Source organism: Cebidichthys violaceus, unplaced genomic scaffold, assembly GCF_023349555.1.
Source record: "Cebidichthys violaceus isolate CVI_PGR_0920_01 unplaced genomic scaffold, fCebVio1.0.p SCAF_33, whole genome shotgun sequence".
Taxonomy (NCBI): Eukaryota; Metazoa; Chordata; class Actinopteri; order Perciformes; family Stichaeidae; genus Cebidichthys; species Cebidichthys violaceus.
In genome coordinates, this window is record NW_027176517.1 from 2,395,884 (window position 1) to 2,415,883 (window position 20,000).

At 47.6% G+C, this 20,000-nt stretch overlaps 2 protein-coding genes across 5 annotated transcripts in view; one reads left to right on the forward strand and one right to left on the reverse strand.

Moving 5' to 3' along the window:
• The window catches only part of fnbp1l (formin binding protein 1-like), a 28,250-nt gene extending 16,271 nt beyond the window's left edge, over window positions 1-11,979 (forward strand). Inside the window, exons 5-17 of one of the 3 annotated variants that reach the window (XM_068725064.1) lie at window positions 435-497; window positions 1,286-1,390; window positions 2,061-2,189; window positions 2,296-2,442; window positions 2,540-2,785; window positions 3,678-3,875; window positions 5,512-5,621; window positions 5,739-5,871; window positions 6,057-6,151; window positions 6,249-6,424; window positions 6,544-6,581; window positions 6,670-6,790; window positions 8,713-11,979. In XM_068725064.1, the coding sequence (XP_068581165.1) occupies window positions 435-497; window positions 1,286-1,390; window positions 2,061-2,189; window positions 2,296-2,442; window positions 2,540-2,785; window positions 3,678-3,875; window positions 5,512-5,621; window positions 5,739-5,871; window positions 6,057-6,151; window positions 6,249-6,424; window positions 6,544-6,581; window positions 6,670-6,790; window positions 8,713-8,720 (1,569 nt within the window). In that variant the 3' untranslated portion in view covers window positions 8,721-11,979. Of the gene's footprint in view, window positions 1-434; window positions 498-1,285; window positions 1,391-2,060; window positions 2,190-2,295; window positions 2,443-2,539; window positions 2,786-3,677; window positions 3,876-5,511; window positions 5,622-5,738; window positions 5,872-6,056; window positions 6,152-6,248; window positions 6,425-6,543; window positions 6,582-6,669; window positions 7,633-8,712 lie in introns of those variants that run through there. The other 2 variants (XM_068725063.1, XM_068725065.1) reach the window with 2 other exon arrangements.
• A 185-nt stretch (window positions 11,980-12,164) lies between these two features.
• The window catches only part of bcar3 (BCAR3 adaptor protein, NSP family member), a 15,069-nt gene continuing 7,233 nt past the window's right edge, over window positions 12,165-20,000 (reverse strand). For both annotated transcript variants that reach the window (XM_068725061.1, XM_068725062.1), the window contains exons 2-14: window positions 19,477-19,605; window positions 18,336-18,461; window positions 17,689-17,805; window positions 17,250-17,482; window positions 16,563-16,663; window positions 16,240-16,374; window positions 15,762-15,845; window positions 15,017-15,654; window positions 14,596-14,711; window positions 14,163-14,334; window positions 13,941-14,052; window positions 13,579-13,782; window positions 12,165-13,418 (exon numbers count right to left, since the gene is read on the reverse strand). In XM_068725061.1, the coding sequence (XP_068581162.1) occupies window positions 13,240-13,418; window positions 13,579-13,782; window positions 13,941-14,052; window positions 14,163-14,334; window positions 14,596-14,711; window positions 15,017-15,654; window positions 15,762-15,845; window positions 16,240-16,374; window positions 16,563-16,663; window positions 17,250-17,482; window positions 17,689-17,805; window positions 18,336-18,461; window positions 19,477-19,605 (2,346 nt within the window). In that variant the 3' untranslated portion in view covers window positions 12,165-13,239. The remainder of the gene's footprint in view (window positions 13,419-13,578; window positions 13,783-13,940; window positions 14,053-14,162; window positions 14,335-14,595; window positions 14,712-15,016; window positions 15,655-15,761; window positions 15,846-16,239; window positions 16,375-16,562; window positions 16,664-17,249; window positions 17,483-17,688; window positions 17,806-18,335; window positions 18,462-19,476; window positions 19,606-20,000) is intronic.

Genomic DNA, 20,000 nt, shown 5'->3' on the forward strand with positions numbered 1-20,000 from the left:
GTTTTTTACTTCCACCATCTGCTGATGCCATAAGCTGTGAAACATTGGAGATCAATGTGCTTCGGCAGAACAGCGCCCTCTTCCTGTAAAGCGTCAAACACTCGATGCACATGCTGCTGTTTTCAGACAGTCTTCTTTATTCTTGACCACAGGAACAGGATCTGGTCCAAACAGACCCAGCTGAAGGTCTACTGACCAGCTGTTTTTGGAGCTCTGTAAAAAGCTAATAAGTACTATGATCACCAGCTTCCTGATGATGTAATGAATAACAAGTTTTCAGTGCCGTTAAGTCTAAATGTGTTATTTTACTGCTATACTCACTGGACGTGTGTGTGTGTGTGTGTGTGTGTGTGTGTGTGTGTGTGTGTGTGTGTGTGTGTGTGTGTGTGTGTGTGTGTGTGTGTGTGTGTGTGTGTGTGTGTGTGTGTGAGCAGCACCTACAGGAGGGCAGGAAGGCTCAGCAGCATTTGGATCACTGCTGGAAACTGATGGACAACGTAAGTGAGGAGAGAGTTCAGTGTAAATATTCAGCCAGCTGTACTCGTCTCATACTTGTTTACACAAAGAATGCAAGAAATGCTAACAAAGGAACTGTAGGACCCCCCCCCCCCACACACACACACACACACACACACACACACACACACACACACACACACACACATACACACAGAGGCCGTGGTGTGTGTGTGTGTGTGTGTGTGTGTGTGTGTGTGTGTGTGTGTGTGTGTGTGTGTGTGTGTAATACGTGTGAGACCACAGTTAACCCTCTGCAATCTTCCATTTGGCTCCTAAAAGGCTCCCGAGTGATTCAGCTTGTTCACGTCTGAGGTCTTATAATTGCATTTGCTCAGTTATCAGATAACAATCTGCTCATTAGACCACCTATAATTAACCAGCACAGTTCCATAAGAGCTGAACAGCTAATTGCTGCTTGTTGAATTTACATTTTAATAGAACACGCCCAGTTACAGTTCCTGGCCTGGAGCCCGTGAGCTGAGTTCCTTCGTTTCATTGTGTGATCTGCATGACTAAGAACAACATGTAAACTGTAATCCAGACGACTTGGTGACTGGACTGTCTCAGCGATTCACTGTTTCCTTCACTGCTAATGTGACCCAGATGGGCTGGCAGGAAGTAAACCTTCTCTCTGCTGATTCATCTCCCTCACTGAGGGATGAGTGACGACACACAGAGACATTGTGATGAAGAGGTTGTGCCGTGAGTTCTTGATATGTCTGACATTATGCCACCTTTTCTTTTTCTGTCTTTTGTGTCTTTTCAGAGTAAAAGGAAGTTTGAGAGAGAGTGTAAAGAAGCAGAGAAATCCCAGATCACCTACGACCGCTTAGATAATGACATCAACGCCACCAAGTCAGAGGTGGAGAAGGTAGGAAGTCCCGCCTTCCACATTCCTGCAGTGAGCTCCTCCTGTCTTCTACCAGCATGGCTACGTTCAGTCTGCAGCGAGCGCATGACCCAAGCACTGGATGAGCCCTCGCTAAACACTTCTCATCTGACGGTAGAATGTCAGCTAAACTTTGCCTCACATTTAGTTTCCCTTACAGTTAGTCGTGTATAATTGATGCCTGTGAAATGATACCGTAGCTCCCTGTTCCCTCCACACTCACTGTATAATTAGACGAGGTGGATTAAGTTCAAGCTTGAAGGAAAATAACGCGGTGCCCACTAAGCCGTGTTTGAGATGAGGCACCGTCTGTGGAAACTAGAAGGGCACTCTGAGCCCTATTTCTCAATGTTAACAGAAGTGAAAGATGATGTGTGTGTGATTGGGATGTGCTCCAACATGAAATGTCTCTTTCCTTTACCCACAATGCACCCTTCCACAGAGTTTCATGGATATCGGGCCGGTAGTGTTTCTGTAATCCTGCAGAACAGAAACAAACCGAATCAAAAGCATAATCTCTGCTCAATGCATTTCATCCGTTCCGTTGGGCTCAGAGTGTCTCTTAAGTGCACTGTGGTCGCGTTGGACACACGACAGGTGGTTGAGGTTCTGTTGACGGTTCTGTCGTTTTGTGCTTTCTGTAATCGTTCAGGCCAAATCCCAGTTCTACCTGCGCACTCACATGGCCGACGAGAGCAAGAATGAGTACGCCGCTCAGCTGCAGAACTTCAACGCGGAGCAGTGGAAACATTTCAACAACGCCATCCCGCACATCTTCAAGGTAGAGCAAACCGGCACTGATGAAGTGACTTGGCGTCAGCGCTGAAGTGTCGGTCTGAGCACTTTGTTCATGGTGTTTGTTCCGATTCCTCCGCTCCCCGTCACAGAATTTGCAGGACATGGACGAACGTCGAACGGTGAAGCTCGGGGAGACGTACCGGAGCTTCGCTGAGGCGGAGCGGAGAGTCATCCCCATCGTCTCCAAATGTCTGGAAGGAATGGTTTCTGCTGCCAAGGCTGTGGACATGAGAAGGGTGCGTAGTGCAGCGCAGGACGGATGAAAGGACGGCGGGAGAAGCGTCTCTCTCTCTGTCTCCCACCGCTCATCTGTCTCTCCTCCCTTCTTCCCAGGATTCAGTCATCGTCGTGGAGTCCTTCAAGTCGGGCTTCGAACCTCCAGGCGACTTCCCCTTTGAGGACTTCAGTCAGAATTTGAGCAGAACCGGATCCGACGGGACGATCAGCAACACGCCCAAAGGAGACCGAGACCGAGACCGAGACAGAGAGAGAGACGGGGCCCCCGGGTCGCGAACCGACCCAAAGCACCCAATGAGCAGAACCAAGAACAAGCTGTGGCTGTTTGGGAAGAAACCTAAGGTACGGGGACTGAAGGGTGCTCGTCGTGTTTGGGTGGTTGTTGCATTCTGATCTGAGGAAGTGACAGAAAACACAACTTTTTTTAAAGAATGACTTGAACGTCGATCTAGAGACCGACAGCGTCGCGTTCTAGCTGAGAAGATGAAGGTGATTAGGTGTTACTATGGACAGTAGACCCTTTACAGCCAATGTGATCCTAAATATGCTCTGCAGATGTAGACGTGACCAGCTGGTTGATGGTCCGGTAGTGTAGCGTTCACCTCCTCACAGACTCTGTACAGTCAGCGCTGCAGCAACAGTTCTCCGCCCTGCAGCTGGATGGGAGCACCGTCCTGCAGCTCTCCTGTTTTATGACTCTCTGCTCCTCAGTCAACGATACTCTCAAATCTGTTCCCCGATACACTTCGTGGACCTTGCCCCTCTCCATAAACACCGCGTCGGTTAATCATTGTCTCCGTCGTCAGCTGCCTCGCGGTATCAGGAGGCGTTTGTGTGTCTGGGTCAGTTTACATTTATTTGAATATTGCTCAACTTTGATTGGTACGTAGGAGTATGTGACATCACCTTTTTTTCTGACGGAACCCCGCCCCCTCTCAAAAACGTAAATACATCAATACCTCATGTGCAGTACCTCAGACTGATCTCATGTGTTCATGTAGGAACATATGAACATAGCTGTAGTAAGAGAACATACGTCTGTAATGAGTCCTCAGTGGATGACTTCCTGTCGGCTCCACACACACACTAATCAAACGAAGACGAGTCACAGACGAGTCACAGACGAGTCACAGACGAGTCCTGTGAATCTTCTCCATGTAAACCTGAATGCTTTGATGATGAACAATGTGTCGTCCTGACCTCTGGCTTTGTCCTCTCTCCCCTCCCCCACCAGTCCCCTTCCTCCCTCCCTCCTCCACCCCCCTCCTCCTCCTCCTCCTCCTCCCCTTCCTCTTCCTCCTCCCGGCCCCGGTCGACCTCCCACATTTTTCCTCCATCCCGGTCCAGAGCTGACTTAGTGAGCCACTATCTGTCTGAGATAAAGACTACAGTACCCAGAATCCCCCAGAATTTGAGGGGCCTGACGAGAGGGGTGAGACAGGAAGTAGTGTTCCAGTGTGTTTGATTGACAGGTTGATATGATTTTGGTTTTTTACATTTCTTCGACAGGGTGTCTGCAATGTAAGACAGTATGACTTTAAATGTTTTATTAATCTCAAAGAGATTTCTGCTCTCATAGATCTCATTTGATTCATATTTTTGAAATGTAACCATTCATTTGAGGTCGGTGGACCTTGCAGACACCATGTTGTTTCTCTCTCTCTCCTGTCTTTGTCTCTCTTGGGTTGCTTCTCTCTCTCACCTTCTCTCTCTTATTCCCGCTCTCTCTCTCTCTCTCTCTCTCTCTCTCTCTCTCTCTCTCTCTCTCTCTCTCTCTCTCTCTCTCTCTCTCTTTTGGTGTATGCCGCTCTCTCCTTTCACTCATGAACAGAGTTTTGCTTCAGTCACGAGATGGAGGATCCTTGGTGATCGTTGGTGTGTGTGTGTGTGTGTGTGTGTGTGTGTGTGTGGTGTTTAACGCTGTGGTTGCAGTGTTGTGTTCCTAACATCAGCTGTGTTGCTCTGCTGTGGGCTCAGTGTGCAGTGATCTGAGTGATCTGAGTTCTGAAGCTCAACGTTCTGCTTTCACTCCGTTTTAACAAACTTCAGATTAACAGCTGGCTTCAGTGCTTCATTGGTTGTCGGTCAGCGTGACTCCTCCACCTCGAGATTATTGAATATGATCATGAGATGTATCCAGTAAGGAAGAGGATTGGATACATGTTATAATAACTGATTTATTGTATTTTTACACCAAAGATCAGAGAAATGAATACATTCTGCCTCCCTCTTTGCTGAATCATTGCACACCAGCAGTATTAATATTCAATAGTTCATGAATGCGTTAATATGAACAGTGAACGTTGATGCTACCCTCTGGTGTGCAATGATGCTCTGGTGGAAACGCTGGGAACACGTCTGGCTGTGTGACGTTCTGACATCTAACCAGCTGTGTTGTTTGTCTCTGTTGTGACGGTTAATGCGCCAGTGGTCAGTCAAGATGGTAAGTGTGTGTGTGTGTGTGTGTGTGTGTGTGTGTGTGTGTGTGTGTGGGTGTGTGGGTGGGTGGGTGGGTGGGTGGGTGGAGGAGTTATGAGAAGGCCCAGCAGTGTAGTCCTGCATGTGTCCAACCTATGAACCCTTCAGTGATGGTGACGTCTCCAGTTCAAGTAGACGTCCTGTCTTATATCACGTTACACCACACTGTGAATAGAGTCCCTCAGTTTTAGTCCCTTGTTCTGTGACTTGCGGTGCAGTTTACCTGCTCAGCACCGACACCAGAACGCAGCTCAGGTAACCTCAGAAGCAAAACAATCGTAATTAGAAAGCAACAAGGAAGAACAACTACCGTTCAACGTCACCATGTCTTCAGAGGTTTGCTCCGTCAGTCACTTTACCGTCTGACATTTTTAGATTTAGATGTTGAGAACTACTACATGCCGCTGCAGGCTTCTTGTTTAACTGTAGAAGGTGTGTCTAGTGGAGGCAGCGGGGCTCAACAGCAGTGCAGAGGAACCTGTAGGTTCATCTGCAGAGGAACCTGTAGGTTCATCTGCGTTCCCTCTGTGGTTCCCTGACCTCGTCATGAACTGGTGTGTAGTTTAAGAGGTTTGTCTTTTCATCACCAGGCCCCGTCTCTGGAGGATTTCAGCCACCTGCCCCCCGAGCAGAGGAGGAAGAGGCTGCAGCAGAGGATCGACGAGCTCAGCAAGGAGCTCCAGAAGGAGATCGATCAAAGGTTGGGCCTCGGTCAACACTCATCAACACGTATCCAGAACAGTGAAGCTAGCGGTGTTGTGCTTATGTTGTTCCCATGAACATCAGCCCCGGTGCATGTTTGCTCTGTGTCTCTCAGAGACGCCCTGAACAAGATGAAGGACGTGTACGAGAAGAACCCACAGATGGGAGATCCCGCTAGCCTGCAGCCCAAGATCTCAGAGACCATCTGCAACATGGAGAAGCTGCGCTCGGAAATCCACAAAAACGAGGTATGAAAGGAAGCTTTAGACGCGAATAGAGCCGAGATTACCTGACTGAGATGCTGAAGAAGTGAGAAGGTTTCACTTCAGTTTGGTCTCAAGTTTGTGACCGACGTAAAGAGAAGCTCGGTGTGGATCACGGTCTCCTACCTGTGGTCTTAACAGAAGCCTCCTCTCTCCCTCTGTGCTCACAGACGTGGTTATCTGAGGTGGAGGGAAAGCAGAGCTCCAGAGGAGACAGAAGACACAGCGCCGACAACCACCAGCACACTCCTCAAGGCCGAGAGAGGTAGACTCTGACCACACCTTCAGGGCCTAACGCACATCTTTGGTCATGGGGGGTGTGAAGAAGGGGTCTTTGTTAATCATGCTTGTGTCCCCATCAGTCCTGAGGGCAGCTATACGGACGACACCAGTCAGGAGCATCACGCGCCTCAACAGCGCACCAGTCCTCCGAAGCCCGGACAACCCAACCCCGACCTGCACGAGTTCGACGACGAGTTCGACGACGACGACCCGCTGCCCGTCATCGGACACTGCAAAGCGCTCTACTCCTTCGACGGTGAGGACCAACGTCTGAACGTGTTAAGTTGTCTGTGATGAGTGAGAGAAGACGCATTGATGCAACCAAGCTGTGAAAAGATCCAAAGCTAACCCTGGTGTGTGTTTGATGACTCTCAGGTCAGAACGAGGGAACGCTGGTGATGGCGGAAGACGAGGTAACGCTCGTTCGCTACCTTTTTTAAACAAGCTGTCCAGACACTCGTTGCTTTCGTTTAAAGACGACCTGTCCGTCCTCCGCTGCAGGTGCTGTACATCATCGAGGAGGACAAAGGGGACGGCTGGACGAGGGCGAGGAAGCAGAGCGGAGAGGAGGGCTACGTTCCCACGTCCTACGTAGAGATCACCATGGAGAGAAACAGCAAAGGTGCCGTCACCTACATCTGAAGCTATCACTGTGGTCTGTCCTCTCATCCTGTCTGTCGTCCTCTCCGTCCCCCCTGCTTTCTCTTCCTCCAAAATAACACTACGAACGGAGAACACACACCCGACAGCGTCTCGACACCTGCATGGACATTCATGTGTTTTCTGATTTCGTCCCTCTGTGTCCCTCTAACCTGTAACCACTCACCCTCTCACATCTGTCCTCTGATGCTCCAGAGGTGAGTGTCTGACAGAGACGTGTGTGTGTGTGTGTTAAAGATGTCCACACTGCTGTCCTGAGCCTCTTGTCGAGGCTGCACCACTTCTTATCGATCAAAGTCTTTAAGTTTTATGTAATATATTAGAAACAATTTATGAACAATTATTTTCTATGTTTCTTTTTTTTTTTAAACTGGAGAGATTCAAAACTGATTTTAAGCTCTTTAGATTCTTAATTTGAAGATGTTCTGATTTTATGTGTGTGTGTGTGTGTGTGTGTGTGTGTGTGTGTGTGTGTGTGTGTGTGTGTGTGTGTGTGTGTGTGTGTGTGTGTGTGACCTGTGCCATCACACTGAGTCTTCATGATGGTGTGTGTCCTTTCAGACGTAACGGATGAGGCTACCGGTATTCTGTCTTTTTTAATTATTGTCAACAAATCCACTTAAAGACCAAAACCAGCATTGTGTTAAGAGTCCTCGTCTGTCTGTGTCCATCAGTCCATCGGTTCCTCCTGCAGACGCTCATCTCTAAAACCCTCAGATACATTCACTCTCACTGCAGCACTCTGCTCAACTCTTCACTGTACACTGCAATGACAAAATATGGAAATAAAACTTTTGAAATTGATTTTGCTATCATATTTAAATGTACTCAGATGATTTATTGAATTATTAATGTAAATGAAGTTCACCAGAGAATCGATAGACGTTTAAGACACTCCACATGAGGAGATGGTTTATGATTTATGATTTATGATGCCTGAGGAGGAGGAGAAGTGTCCAGTATTAAATAAGTCTTCCTTCTTCTCTTTAATGATCAGGTGATCCCCTCACACTCTCAGATATAACTCAGATATAACTCAGATATAACTCTCAGATGTAACACTCGTTAGAAGGATCAATTCATTGTTGCTTTTGTTTTTTCTGGTAAACAACATGAATATTCTCCAGACATTCAGAAGGTTAAGAGATGAAGTTCACTTCAGCTGTAAGGATCCTTCTCATAACCCTCTCTGATGAATCATGTCTTTCATGTTCGGTCGTTGTTTGAGTCACTGGTTGAACGTCGCTCTGACGTTACCCGCTGGTGTCCATGCTGGTGTCCATGATGGACACCAACGCTCAGCTCCACCTCTCCACATGGTCCTGTTTTAAAGGGTTCCTCCTGTGACTGTCATCACGTCATCACTTCCTGCACAATAACTGATCAAATGTGTTTAAGAGGAGGTCACCAAATAGTCATGCTTTATTTGTTCCATCGATCCTCTCCTCCTTTCCTCTGTACTTGTTCCTTCCTGACCTCCTTCCTTTCCTTCCATCTCCTCCCCTCCCTCCTACCTGTCCTCGTCTCCTTCTCTTCCTCCACTCTTAATTCTATTCTTTGTCACTCTTTCTTTGCTCTCTGTGTTCCCTCCTCTCCTCCATTTCCTCCCGTCTTCCTATGAATTGAATCAGAAGACGACCCTTTAAACCACACCAGTGAATTCTCCCCACATGAACGGTTCTGTTAAAACACACTTCCTGTGTGTGTGTGTGTGTGTGTGTGTGTGTGTGTGTGTGTGTGTGTGTGTGTGTGTGTGTGTGTGTGTGTGTGTGTGTGTGTGTGTGTGTGTGTGTGTGTGTGTGTGTGTGTGTGTGTGTGTGTGTGAGATGATGCAGCGCCTCCAGTGTCTCGTAGTAACTCGCTCTCTCCTCCATGTGACTGCAGGTTCCTGAGGGCTGCAGGGTGGCCGGGCGATTTGATTGGCTGGTGGAGGGCTCTCGCTGATTGCTGATTATTGGTGGTGGTGTTGGTGGTGGTAGAGAGAGAGGCAGTGAGGGAAAGGGAGATCAAGAGGAGGCAGGTCTGCATGTCTGCATGCTCACATGTCCATAATCTCAAAGCTTTGTGTGTTAATAGAGGAAGAAGGGAGGCTCGTAATTAATCCAAAGAAAAGGCGCTAATATCGTTTCTGAGTGTCGGTCCCTTCCTGACCCGCATGAGTTTCTACACTTTCTCTTCCAGCTGCAGCAGCTTGACATCTAGCTGTGACCTGCTGCTTCCTGCTCTTTAAGGTCTCAAACATGGAGCTTCTGTGACGGCTACACGTGTGTGAAGGCTCCTGGTGTTCTGCTCTGTGTGGGTTCAAACATTAACGGATGCATCGCCTTGTTTCTTTACTTTCTGACAGCGCCTGCTGTGACCTCACGGATCGGGGCGTGGCTAGTGGTACTTTAACGTTTCAGCTCGCAGAGAGCAGCGCAGCAGCTCTGTGGACTTGATGTTTAGTGAGAATTCTTCAGGATCGTCTCTTCTGTAGAAGCTGTCGACGTTTTGGAGGGAAAGCTCAACAGGCTCCACAAAGCACACGTTAGCATTTTGACCCCAAAACAACCTCATCACAAAAGATGACATAGCAGTTGAGTAACCCATGTGCAGAGGAACCTTTGTGATGAGCTTAGTTTTCAAGTCAAACAGCTGTTAAAACATAAAACATTTTAATATTCAGACCAACACGTAGAACTGTTAGTCCAGCTGCTCATGAGAGGAAGTCTATTGATGTCAGGGTTTATCACCTTATTTGCTGCCACTAACGATGTCAGTGCTGCACTCATTAATGTCCTCATCATCATCGTCATCATCATCTGTGCTCTGTTGGTGATGTCTGCCTGCCTGAGCCACTCTGCTCCTCTCGCCTGCCTTCACCCTCATTCAGTCGCATGTGTCCCAAAAACATGACCGGCCGTTCTATCGGTGCCTTTAACTGCAAGTGTGTGTGTGTGTGTGTGTGTGTGTGTGTGTGTGTGTGTGTGTGTGTGTGTGTGTGTGTGTGTGTGTGTGTGTGTCTGTGTCTGTGTCTGTGTGTGTTGAATGCTGCGTCATCCTCATATTTGAATGGAAGCATGAGTATGATTTTATGTTTGTGTTCACTGTTGCTCATGAGACAGATAGAAGCACTATCAGGTGAAGACAGGAGCTCTCTCTCTCTCTCTCTCTCTCTCTCTCTCTCTCTCTCTCTCTCTCTCTCTCTCTCTCTCTCTCTCTCTCCCCCTCCTTCTTCCTCTTCTTTTCTTCCTGAGTTGTAACACCACCAGTTGACCAGCAGGTGGGGGTCTTCCCTCACCGAACCACAGCTCTGCTCGGGTCGGACCGCGCCGCTTTTTTTGAACTACACCAAAACAGGAGGAGGAGCTCCGGTGTGTTTGGAGTCGGACTCTGCCTTAAAGCCCCGTGTTGTTTGACTGTAGAGGGATTGTTCCACACAGGACTGCCTGACTACATCTCCCATCAGCCACCTGGGCTCAGCCCCTCCTCCCTGGGGACTCTCAAGTGCATCTCCATTAAAAAAAGAAAAAAAGAAATTCCACTTTGAATGAGTTGTTTTTTTGTGAATGTGTATCATCAACATGTAAGCATGTTTACGGCCTGTGAGGCTCTGCAGACTCACTCCTGTAAACGTGTGTAAACGTGTGTAAACGTGTGTACAGGCGTGTGTAAACGTGTGTACAGGCGTGTGCTGGTACACGCGTGACGTAGAATGATTTGTACATATTAACACTTCTGTCATGCTGATTGTGTTTAGGTGTGTTTGGTTGAACTGATGCACTTTGAGTGTGATGAGCGAGGGTCTGGAGGTGTGGACTAGATGGATGACCTCTGTGTAGCAGCTCCTTCTCCCCCGATGCTTTTTATACTCCTTTTGTAAGCGAGCGATGACCGACTTCTGTTCTGCATGATTTTTTTAACCCGTCACTGTATGTTTTTTTTAAGAGACTAACAAAAGTGCACAGCTGGAGTGAAGCTCCACTTCCTGTTGATGCTATTTAGGAGCAGAACGCCACCGATGAGTCGCCGCTCGTGGACCTGAGCGCAGACCTGAAGCTGTGAAGTGTGCAGAGTGGTTCTGTCGTTACTTGAACTGTGCTCAGACAAACGATGCGACGTTGACAGAATGTTCCCATTTACACGGATTAAACAAAGGTTCCAGCTGTTATGCTAAGCTAAGCTAACCGGTGCACCGCTGACATGAGATGCTTTCTGTCTTCTCTACACATCTGGCTTCACGGTTGGCTGCAGCTGTTAGCCTGCATAACTGATGTGAGACGTGTTGCATATTAGATTCTTTTAATACAGTCAAACTGTTCACAGTTCGGGCTGCAGCTCATTGTTTCTCATGATTTCTTGTTTTTAATTCTTTAGTCTCTAACATGTCAAATGAAGTGGTGGATAACGTCCAGCCCAGCGCCACGTCTTCCAAACGTGTTCAACTCATATCGTTAAGAAACTCATGAAGGCGTGAACAGCAAACTGCAGCAGTGACAGCACTAGAAGCAGAAGTTGTGGTTGTAAATGTGCGCACACACACACACACACACACACACACACACGTGTGTCCGTGGTGCAGGTGAGGATCCTCCGATGTGAAGACGGTTGACGTTCAGGACATTTTGTCTCTTGAGCAGACTCTACTCTCCAGATGTGTGGTGGGCTTCTCAGATGTCCTTCAGGTTGTCTCATTACACATGTTCGGGTCTGGAATGACCAAGTTCACCAAAAGTCCCATTAATAACAGTTCTTCTTCTTTTACCATTAATATTCATAAAACAACTGTTAGCTAAGTATTATAATAGCCACTGATCTGCGTTTCTAAACATTATGCAAAAACACACGACACTGAAGCAGCGTGGAGGTGTTGGATGTGGTTCTGGGTTCTTCACTGAAGCTGCGGTGAGCGCGGTGCCGGTCACACTCGGGTCATCGTGTCCTGATGTTCACCTCAGCGTCCTTCATCAGTGAACACAGACGGGACAAGGTGGTTCTGCAGGGTAGTGACATCCATGTCCATGTGTTGTTACCATGTTGTATATGTTGTAATAACCAACGTCAGTACTTCTCTCTCCTTACGGTGCACATCTGTTTACTTTACATGTTGTCAGACACTCTTCTTCTTCTTCTGAGATATTGTCTAATAATAATAAACAGCTTTAAAAAGTGGATTTGTTTTCTGTGACGTTTCATCGGTGCAGGAAGCAGAAGTGATGTGTGTGTGTGTGTGTGTGTGTGTGTGTGTGTGTGTGTGTGTGTGTGTGTGTGTGTGTGTGTGTGTGTGTGTGTGTGCGCGTGTGCGCGCGCATCAGTTATTACTGAACACCTTCAAACATGTCAGACGTGGATTCATGTAAAGCCACACATCGTACTCCGTGTTTATTAATTCTCACCACAGTAGTTCATAACAACAATAAAAACATATTAAAATCATCTACAGAAGATATGTACAGTCTATTATTAACATGCTCAAATTTCAAATATTTACAACTTTAGTCTCACATGTCAACCATCATTTCATTCCCGATTATGCAGAATCAAAAATCTCCTCCTCCTCCTCCTCCTCCTCCTCTATCTACGGTTATGAACAGGAAGTCTGAACGTTCTGCTCCTACTGAGTGAATACTGTCTGTGATCTGATGATTTGAGGGAAAAAACCTTGTTATTAATATTAAATTAATATATGTCACTGTATATATATATATATTTATATTAACTATTAATTTTTGTATCAAAGGTCACAGAGAGATAAATGTAGCCAGCGATCTAATTCTACCTCTTAAATAATCTATTTCTATCCAGACAATGAACAGACTTTGAAGGTTTATAAACTATCTCCTGTCTTTGTATTATGATGCTGAATTAATACAGCGTACGTTCACTCATCCTTACATCGTATTTGATAGAGAGATACTTTGATGTGTTTCCTCTTTTAGTCTCAACGTAGAACTTTGTTCTCCATTAAGTGGAATGTTTAAACACGCTGTGATGACCAACGTCTCCCTTTACGCCTCTCCTCTGTTCTCACACAGATATCAGATATCAGTCCCTTTAATTAAGAAGCTCGTTACAGGTCAGCTGTGACCCAACGGTGCTTTTCACCAAAACATGGACGAATGTAGTGACCTGTAGATACTCAGTCATCTCAATGTTGATTCATAAACGCTCTGTTTGTTTCAGATTCTGCCTGTGTGTGTGTGTGTGTGTGTGTGTGTGTGTGTGTGTGTGTGTGTGTGTGTGTGTGTGTGAAGTCTCATAGAGGTTATTTAATAATGTGTGATTTGTGCAGAGACTGTGGGTAATGTGCATTCTAAACAGACGTTAAATGGTTTAAAAAGTCTGGAACCAAACATTTATCTGAACAGCTGATTCCTGTGAACTTTGACACCCCCCCCCCCCCCCCCCCCCCCCCCCCATGTCCTGCTGAAGTCAGATCACGGTCTGTGTTTGGGCCGGCGGCTCCAGTTTCCGTGACAGCGCGGTGAGGATGAGGTTGAACTTGTTGTAGCGATCTGATTGGTTGACTGAAGCTCCACGGCTTCCCCACAGCAGCCGCAGCTGAAAGTCCGTTTTAAACACCTCCAGCAGGTCTTCATCACACGGGAACCCTGAGGACAGAAGGAACACGACGACTATGTTGCATCTTCTAGTGTATTAAACACACATATATATATATATACATATACATATACATATATATGTATATATATGTATATGTATATGCATGCGTGTGTTTGCGTATGACTTTGTGCATCGTCTGGGTTCTACCTTGTAAGATCTTCTGCGTGTTGGTCGTGTAGCTGTGTGCGTTGTGCGCGACGTCGCGTGCGGCCTCCAGGTGGCGCAGCATGATGTCACAGCCCTGGTCGCTGGTCTCCCAGAGCTCCGCCCCCTCGGGCGCGATCGACGGACGCTCCATCAAGGTGAGGAGGGGCAGCAGGAGGGGCACGCAGACCACCGGAGGGGAGCGAGCTGCGGGAGGAGGAACGAGGAGGAGGAGCGTCAGAGCAGATCTACGAGCGAGCGGTTGCTTCCACACGGCTCTCAACATGGCGACGGTACATTAGCTGTTTGGTAGTGACGTGAGCTGTAGTGTAGATGTTCCACTGATAGTTGCAGTGTCGTGTTACCTGTGCCCTCGTACAGATGCTTGTAGAACGGTTTGAGAGTTTTCTCGTAGCCGATGGCGGTCTGTGTGTAGTTCCTGCGTAGAGTCGTCCATGTTTCCTCCAAGCGGCTGATCTGCAGAGAACAACAACACACACCGACTGTAAGTGTCTCAAACTACCGTCAAAGCACCCATTTAATCATGTGTGTGTGTGTGTGTGTGTGTGTGTGTGTGTGTGTGTTACCTGTGGCAGGTCCAGAGCTTTCATCAGGGCCGTGAAAGCGAACAGGTCGCCCACCGTGTCCTTCAGCTCCAGCGCCACCAGAACGATGCGATTTAAGGTCGACGCCCGCTCGTCCACGCTGCCCGTGCATCCCAGAATGTCCACGGCAACGCCTATCGCCATGGTGTGGTGCCTTGGAGACGGAGGAGACGAGGACGATCAACACCGGCTGACAGAAAATGCAACGTCTGTCTTAAGGCTGACAGGAAGTACTGTGAGCAGGTATGAAACACACAAATCTGTGACGCATGTTTTCTGTTGTGTGTGTGTATATGTGTGTGTGTGTGTGTGTGTGTGTGTGTGTGTGTGTGTGTGTGTGTGTGTGTGTGTGTGTGTGTGTATGTGTGTGTGTGTGTGTGTGTGTGTGTGTGTGTGTGTGTGTGTGTGCGTGTACCTTTCCATCAGGTCCAGCCTCAGCTGTCGACCGTGAGGAAGCGTCACCAGCTCCAGACCAGATGACACGCCCATCTCACCTTTGACCTCTGGAGTCACTCCGACTATCCTCGCAACCTGGAGGACAAAACACAGGTTAAAAAAAACACCAATTACATGCAGGTGTTATATTGTCCTCTCTGTGTGTGTGTGTGTGTGTGTGTGGTGTGTGTGTGTGTGTGTGTGTGTGTGTGTGTGTGTGTGTGTGTGTGGTGTGTGTGTGGTGTGTGTGTGTGTGTGTGTGTGTGGTGTGTGTGTGTGTGTGTGTGTGTGTGGTGTGTGTGTGTGTGTGTGTGGTGTGTGTGTGTGTGTGTGTGTGTGTGTGTGGTGTGTGTGTGTGTGTGTGTGTGTGTGTGTGTGTGTGTGTGTGTGTGTGTGTGTACCTGGCAGTCAGCCATCAGCAGGTGTCTGGCGATGCTGTGGTGATCGTGGCTGAGCAGCAGCTCCTTCGCTCTCTTCAGAACCACCATCTCCAGCGGTTTGTTCTCCGGCGGCAGAAGTCGAGATCCGAAGTCTGCCGGCCGGAACGTCGACTCGGTCTCTTCCACCGGCCACTGGAACCTGCTCCTCTTGTCCTCCTCCTCCTCCTCCTCCTCCTCCTCCTCCCTCCCCGCCTCCTCCTCCTCTTCCTCGCTGGTGTTTTCTAAGGCGGCGATGGCGTGATGGTAGGAGCTTCTGTCCAGTCCTTTCCTCCCTCCCACCTCCTCCTCCTCCTCCTCCTCCCCCTCCTCCTCCTCCCTCCATCCCTCCCCCTCTCTCCTCAGTCTCTCCACGTAACTGCAGAGCGGAGGCTGAGTTTGGAGGTCCGCGGTGGGGTCGAGGGGATTTGATTCCTGCCGCTCCAGCGGGCTGCGAGACCTCGGGTCCGCAGGGCTCGTCCTCAGCCGATCGGTCCGTCCCGTGCTCGCTTCTGGATCTGAACCATGAACAAGTTCAGCGGAGGACCCGAGAGAGTCCGCGGGGCGGCGCTGATGGAGGAACTTCAGGGGCTTGACTGGAGGTGCAGGAGGGCCTGTGGAGGCTGTGGAGCAACATCACAGTGTCAGTAGTCTCATGCTTTTAACTCCTTCGGTGCTTTACAGAGGGACACAGCACATTAATAGACACGAGTAGACATGAAGACGTCACCTTCACTCCTCCATGTGGGCACCTTGCTGGGTTTGGGAGGCGGTTTGGGACACAGCTGGCTGTCAGAGCCCCTGATGGCCTGGCCTGTGAACACATGAACAATATGTTTTATATCAGACTCCGTCGTTTATTCTTGGAACCAAATTGAATCAGTAAATGTCATAATTCCCTCTGTGTCTGTATTAAAGACATATCTCATCTCCTCTCTGTGGCAGTGGACCATGGGACAGTCTGTCTTTACTTCACTTCAAATTCAATTTTACGATTCTCATCTCAACAACGACAAAGAGAAGGAGAGAGTCTAAGAGATTCTTCTTTCCCCACCGACACTAACGTAGTATTATTATTATTATTATTATCATTATCATTACAGTGGATAATGTGGTTACTGAGCAGCATTCAGGTTCACAGATGATCTTCAGTATTTCTGAGGCTCATTCGTGGAGCTCTGGGTTTCACAGCTTCCAGATCCACTGACCTGGCAGAAGCTCTGCAGACCTCCGTGGGACAGAGGGGCTCAGCAGAGGCTCGCTGCCCGTCCGAAAGACCGGAGACTTGGGGTTTGGGCTCGGGAGGAGAGGATCGGGAGACCGCTGGGGCTGTGGTTTGGATCCTGGGGAGACGAGGAGCCGAAAGGAGAGGGTGTTACAGAAAGAGGAGATCAGAATTAAACCAGCTGAGGTTGTCAGATCGTTGTGGATGGACGGTCTCCTCTGTCAGAGGGGTTCTGACGCTGTCAGTCAGTCTGACGGGGACTTCATGTGAAGCATACTGAGGCCTTCAGGCTCTCCTCTCGCTTACCCAGAGGCAGGTAGCTCTCCGATTGGTGCGCCTTGAGTGGGCGTCGCCTCTCTTGGACCTGATTGAGACTTGTTGGTTGGCTGCCACAGCGGTCCTTCAATCTGAGTGAAAGAAGACGTGGGGTAACAATATCAATACACATGTTTACACACAAACAACGTCAACACAGTGAGAATAAAAAGTAACATTAATGAGAAACAGAGAGCTGAGATCCTCCTTTCTCTTGTTCTCCTTCCTATACTCCTCCTTCTTCTCCGCCTCCATGTTCTGTTCTACTCTGGACCACACATTCATCTTTTACTCAGACAGATATGGAGTCCATACATTAAGCTCACAGACACACAGCACCTCTGTATTTATAGAGGGCTTGAGATGCATATGGAGCATGTCATATACATGTCGTACACATGTCATATACATGTCTTATACATGTCATATACATGTCGTACACACAGCCCTGGTCTGGGTGATGGACGTGTTAAAAGCAGGAAGGGATTTAGAGTTAAGTCTTTCAGAGAGTGTGAGAGGATGACTGAGTGAAGGTTGGTCTCCATTATTCACACTCAGCAGACAGCATGTTGTTTGGTCTGGAGTGTGTGTGTGTGTGTGTGTGTGTGTGTGTGTGTGTGTGTGTGTGTGTGTGTGTGTGTGTGTGTGTGTGTGTGTGTGTGTGTGTTTCTGGGAGACCTCAGCTGGCTGCCTCGGCTCATGCCGGCGTCCCGGCAGTGTGTCCCGTGCTGCGCGGCGTGTGTGTTGTCCTGTGTGTGTCCGTTGGTGATGTTGAGGCTGAGGCGCTTCCGGCTCCGCCTCTCCTGCATCATGAGCGCCTCCCGGTGGTGGCTGGACAGACCGTACTTCTCCTCCAGGCAGCGCAGCGGCAGCCCTCTGTTGATCGGCTGGAAGATGATGGCTCCCACCACCTCGAATGAAGCACAAACATTTTACATTTTACATGATTACTAACCACAACTAACTCTTTGGATTATCTAGTTAATGTCAGCAGAGGAAGGAAGTGCAGACAAAGCTTTCTTGATGTGTCTCCAATTAGTAAGACACACTAACTTCCATATATTCCTGTCAGAGAGCCTTTAACACACTTCATGTGTCCAGTATTTCATAAACCCACCTGGGAGACAGACTTCCTGTTGCCGACGTAGTATCTTATGAGTGCAGGGACGTTGTCAAAGCCTTCCCTCTCCAGCCGGTACTCCACTCTGGAGTACGCTTCATTCAGCATCACGACCTGAAGGACAAATTATTCATAACTGTTACGGTTAAGTCTGTAGTTAGGTTTAGGTTAGGTTAAGTCTATAGTTAGGTTTAGGTTAGGTTAAGTCTGTAGTTAGGTTTAGGTTAGGTTAAGTCTGTAGTTAGGTTTAGGTTAGGTTAAGTCTGTAGTTAGGTTTAGGTTAGGTTAAGTCTGTAGTTAGGTTTAGGTTAGGCTAAGTCTGTAGTTAGGTTTAGGTTAGGTTAAGTCTGTAGTTAGGTTTAGGTTAGGTTAAGTCTGTAGTTAGGTTTAGGTTAGGCTAAGTCTGTAGTTAGGTTTAGGTTAGGTTAAGTCTGTAGTTAGGTTTAGGTTAGGCTAAGTCTGTAGTTAGGTTTAGGTTAGGTTAAGTCTGTAGTTAGGTTTAGGTTAGGTTAAGTCTGTAGTTAGGTTTAGGTTAGGTTAAGTCTGTGGTTAGGTTTAGGTTAGGTTAAGTCTGTGGTTCATTCGCAGGACTTTAGAAGTGTTAGTACTACAGTATACACCTTTAATAGTACTGGTAGTTCTACCTTCTTGTTGATTTTAAAGTGCTGGGCGGCATTCCTCCACTGGCAGGTCAGAACATAACTTCCTGGACTGGACAGCGAATCACGAATCAGGAAGTCTCCGTCACGCTGCACCAAGTTTTCTGCAACCTGGAGCAACACAGAAGATCACATATGGGTACGCACACACACACATATACACACACACACACACACACACACACACACAGGGACACACACACAGGGACACACACACACACACACACAGGGACACCGTGTTTGTTTATAGTGAAAACATTTAATTAAATCTAATAATGGTCGGCTGTTGTACAGCTGGTTACATAAGAAGATATTTAAAGCCTCAACCTCAAAATAATCTGTTTATACATTTATGTTTTATAATTTAACGTTCATATGAGAAATGTGCTCTTTGACTCATTATAAGCCCATAAGGATGTCCATAATATGAAATAAAAAAAACAACAACTCTTTACTGGAGATTTCAGTCAAATCCTCCAGACTGTTCTGGAGTTCAGCCGTCAGATTAATTCATGAATTCTTTAGTCAAAGTATTTGGTTTGACTAATAAACTGTACATGTTTTTATCTTTGTATCATCTCACTCTTGTCACATTTACTTCCTCTCCTGTTTCTCTCTTTCTCACTCATGCACACACACACACACACACACACACACACACACACACACACACACACACACACACACACACACACACACAGTCACAGACTTTAATTAAGCAAGTGTTTGTATAGTATATAAAGGTAGTTTAGTTTAGCCAAAGGAAGCAGCTTATTAAAAATGATTACATCTCAGAGTAGCTTTCAGAGGGAACACACAATCTGTACACACACACACACACACACACACACACACACACAGCGTACAGAAAGAGAGCTTTTTATGCACTGACCGTAAGTTATAACCCAGGCCCGGCTGCTGAGGCCACTATTTGAGCTCTAATCCTTCTGTAAGCACTGTGTGTGCAGTGTGGCAGTCTAATAATGGGTGATCTGGTTCAACAAGTTTATAACTGGGCTTTTAAAGGGAGGGACTCGTGACTCAGATGTGTGTGTGTGTGTGTGTGTGTGTGTGTGTGTGTGTGTGTGTGTGTGTGTGTGTGTGTGTGTGTGTGTGTGCGCTCTACCTGTCGGGGAATCGCTCCATGGTACCATGCGTGGCTCCTCGGCTCCTCACAGTTCAGCTTCAGTTCTTCCTCCAGCTCCCTGCGGAGTTTCTCTGAGGGACAGTCCACGATGAACTGATCTCTGGAGAACTGATGACAGAACGTACAGAGACAGAGCTGAGTGAAGGGACGGACACAGAGACAGAGCTGAGTGAAGGGACGGACACAGAGACAGACGTCAGTGTCCCCGTGTCCGTCCACAGCTTTGATGATATCCAATGCTGGATGTTTATGATCTCAGAGTTATCTTGCAGCAGGTTATGAACCTCTGGTCCTCTGGTGTTCACTCAGACCTCAGTCACAGAGCTAAAGCTAAAGCTAAAGCTAAAGCCTGTGTTGTGTATGTTCTTACAGCACTATAACCTCTGCACATGCATGTATTGGTATCGATACTACTGCTACTTCCAGTAATGATCATGATAATAGTTTCATTTGAAACACAGATTGAAGTAGAAGGGAAAGTCAACAGTACAGGATCAGATCAC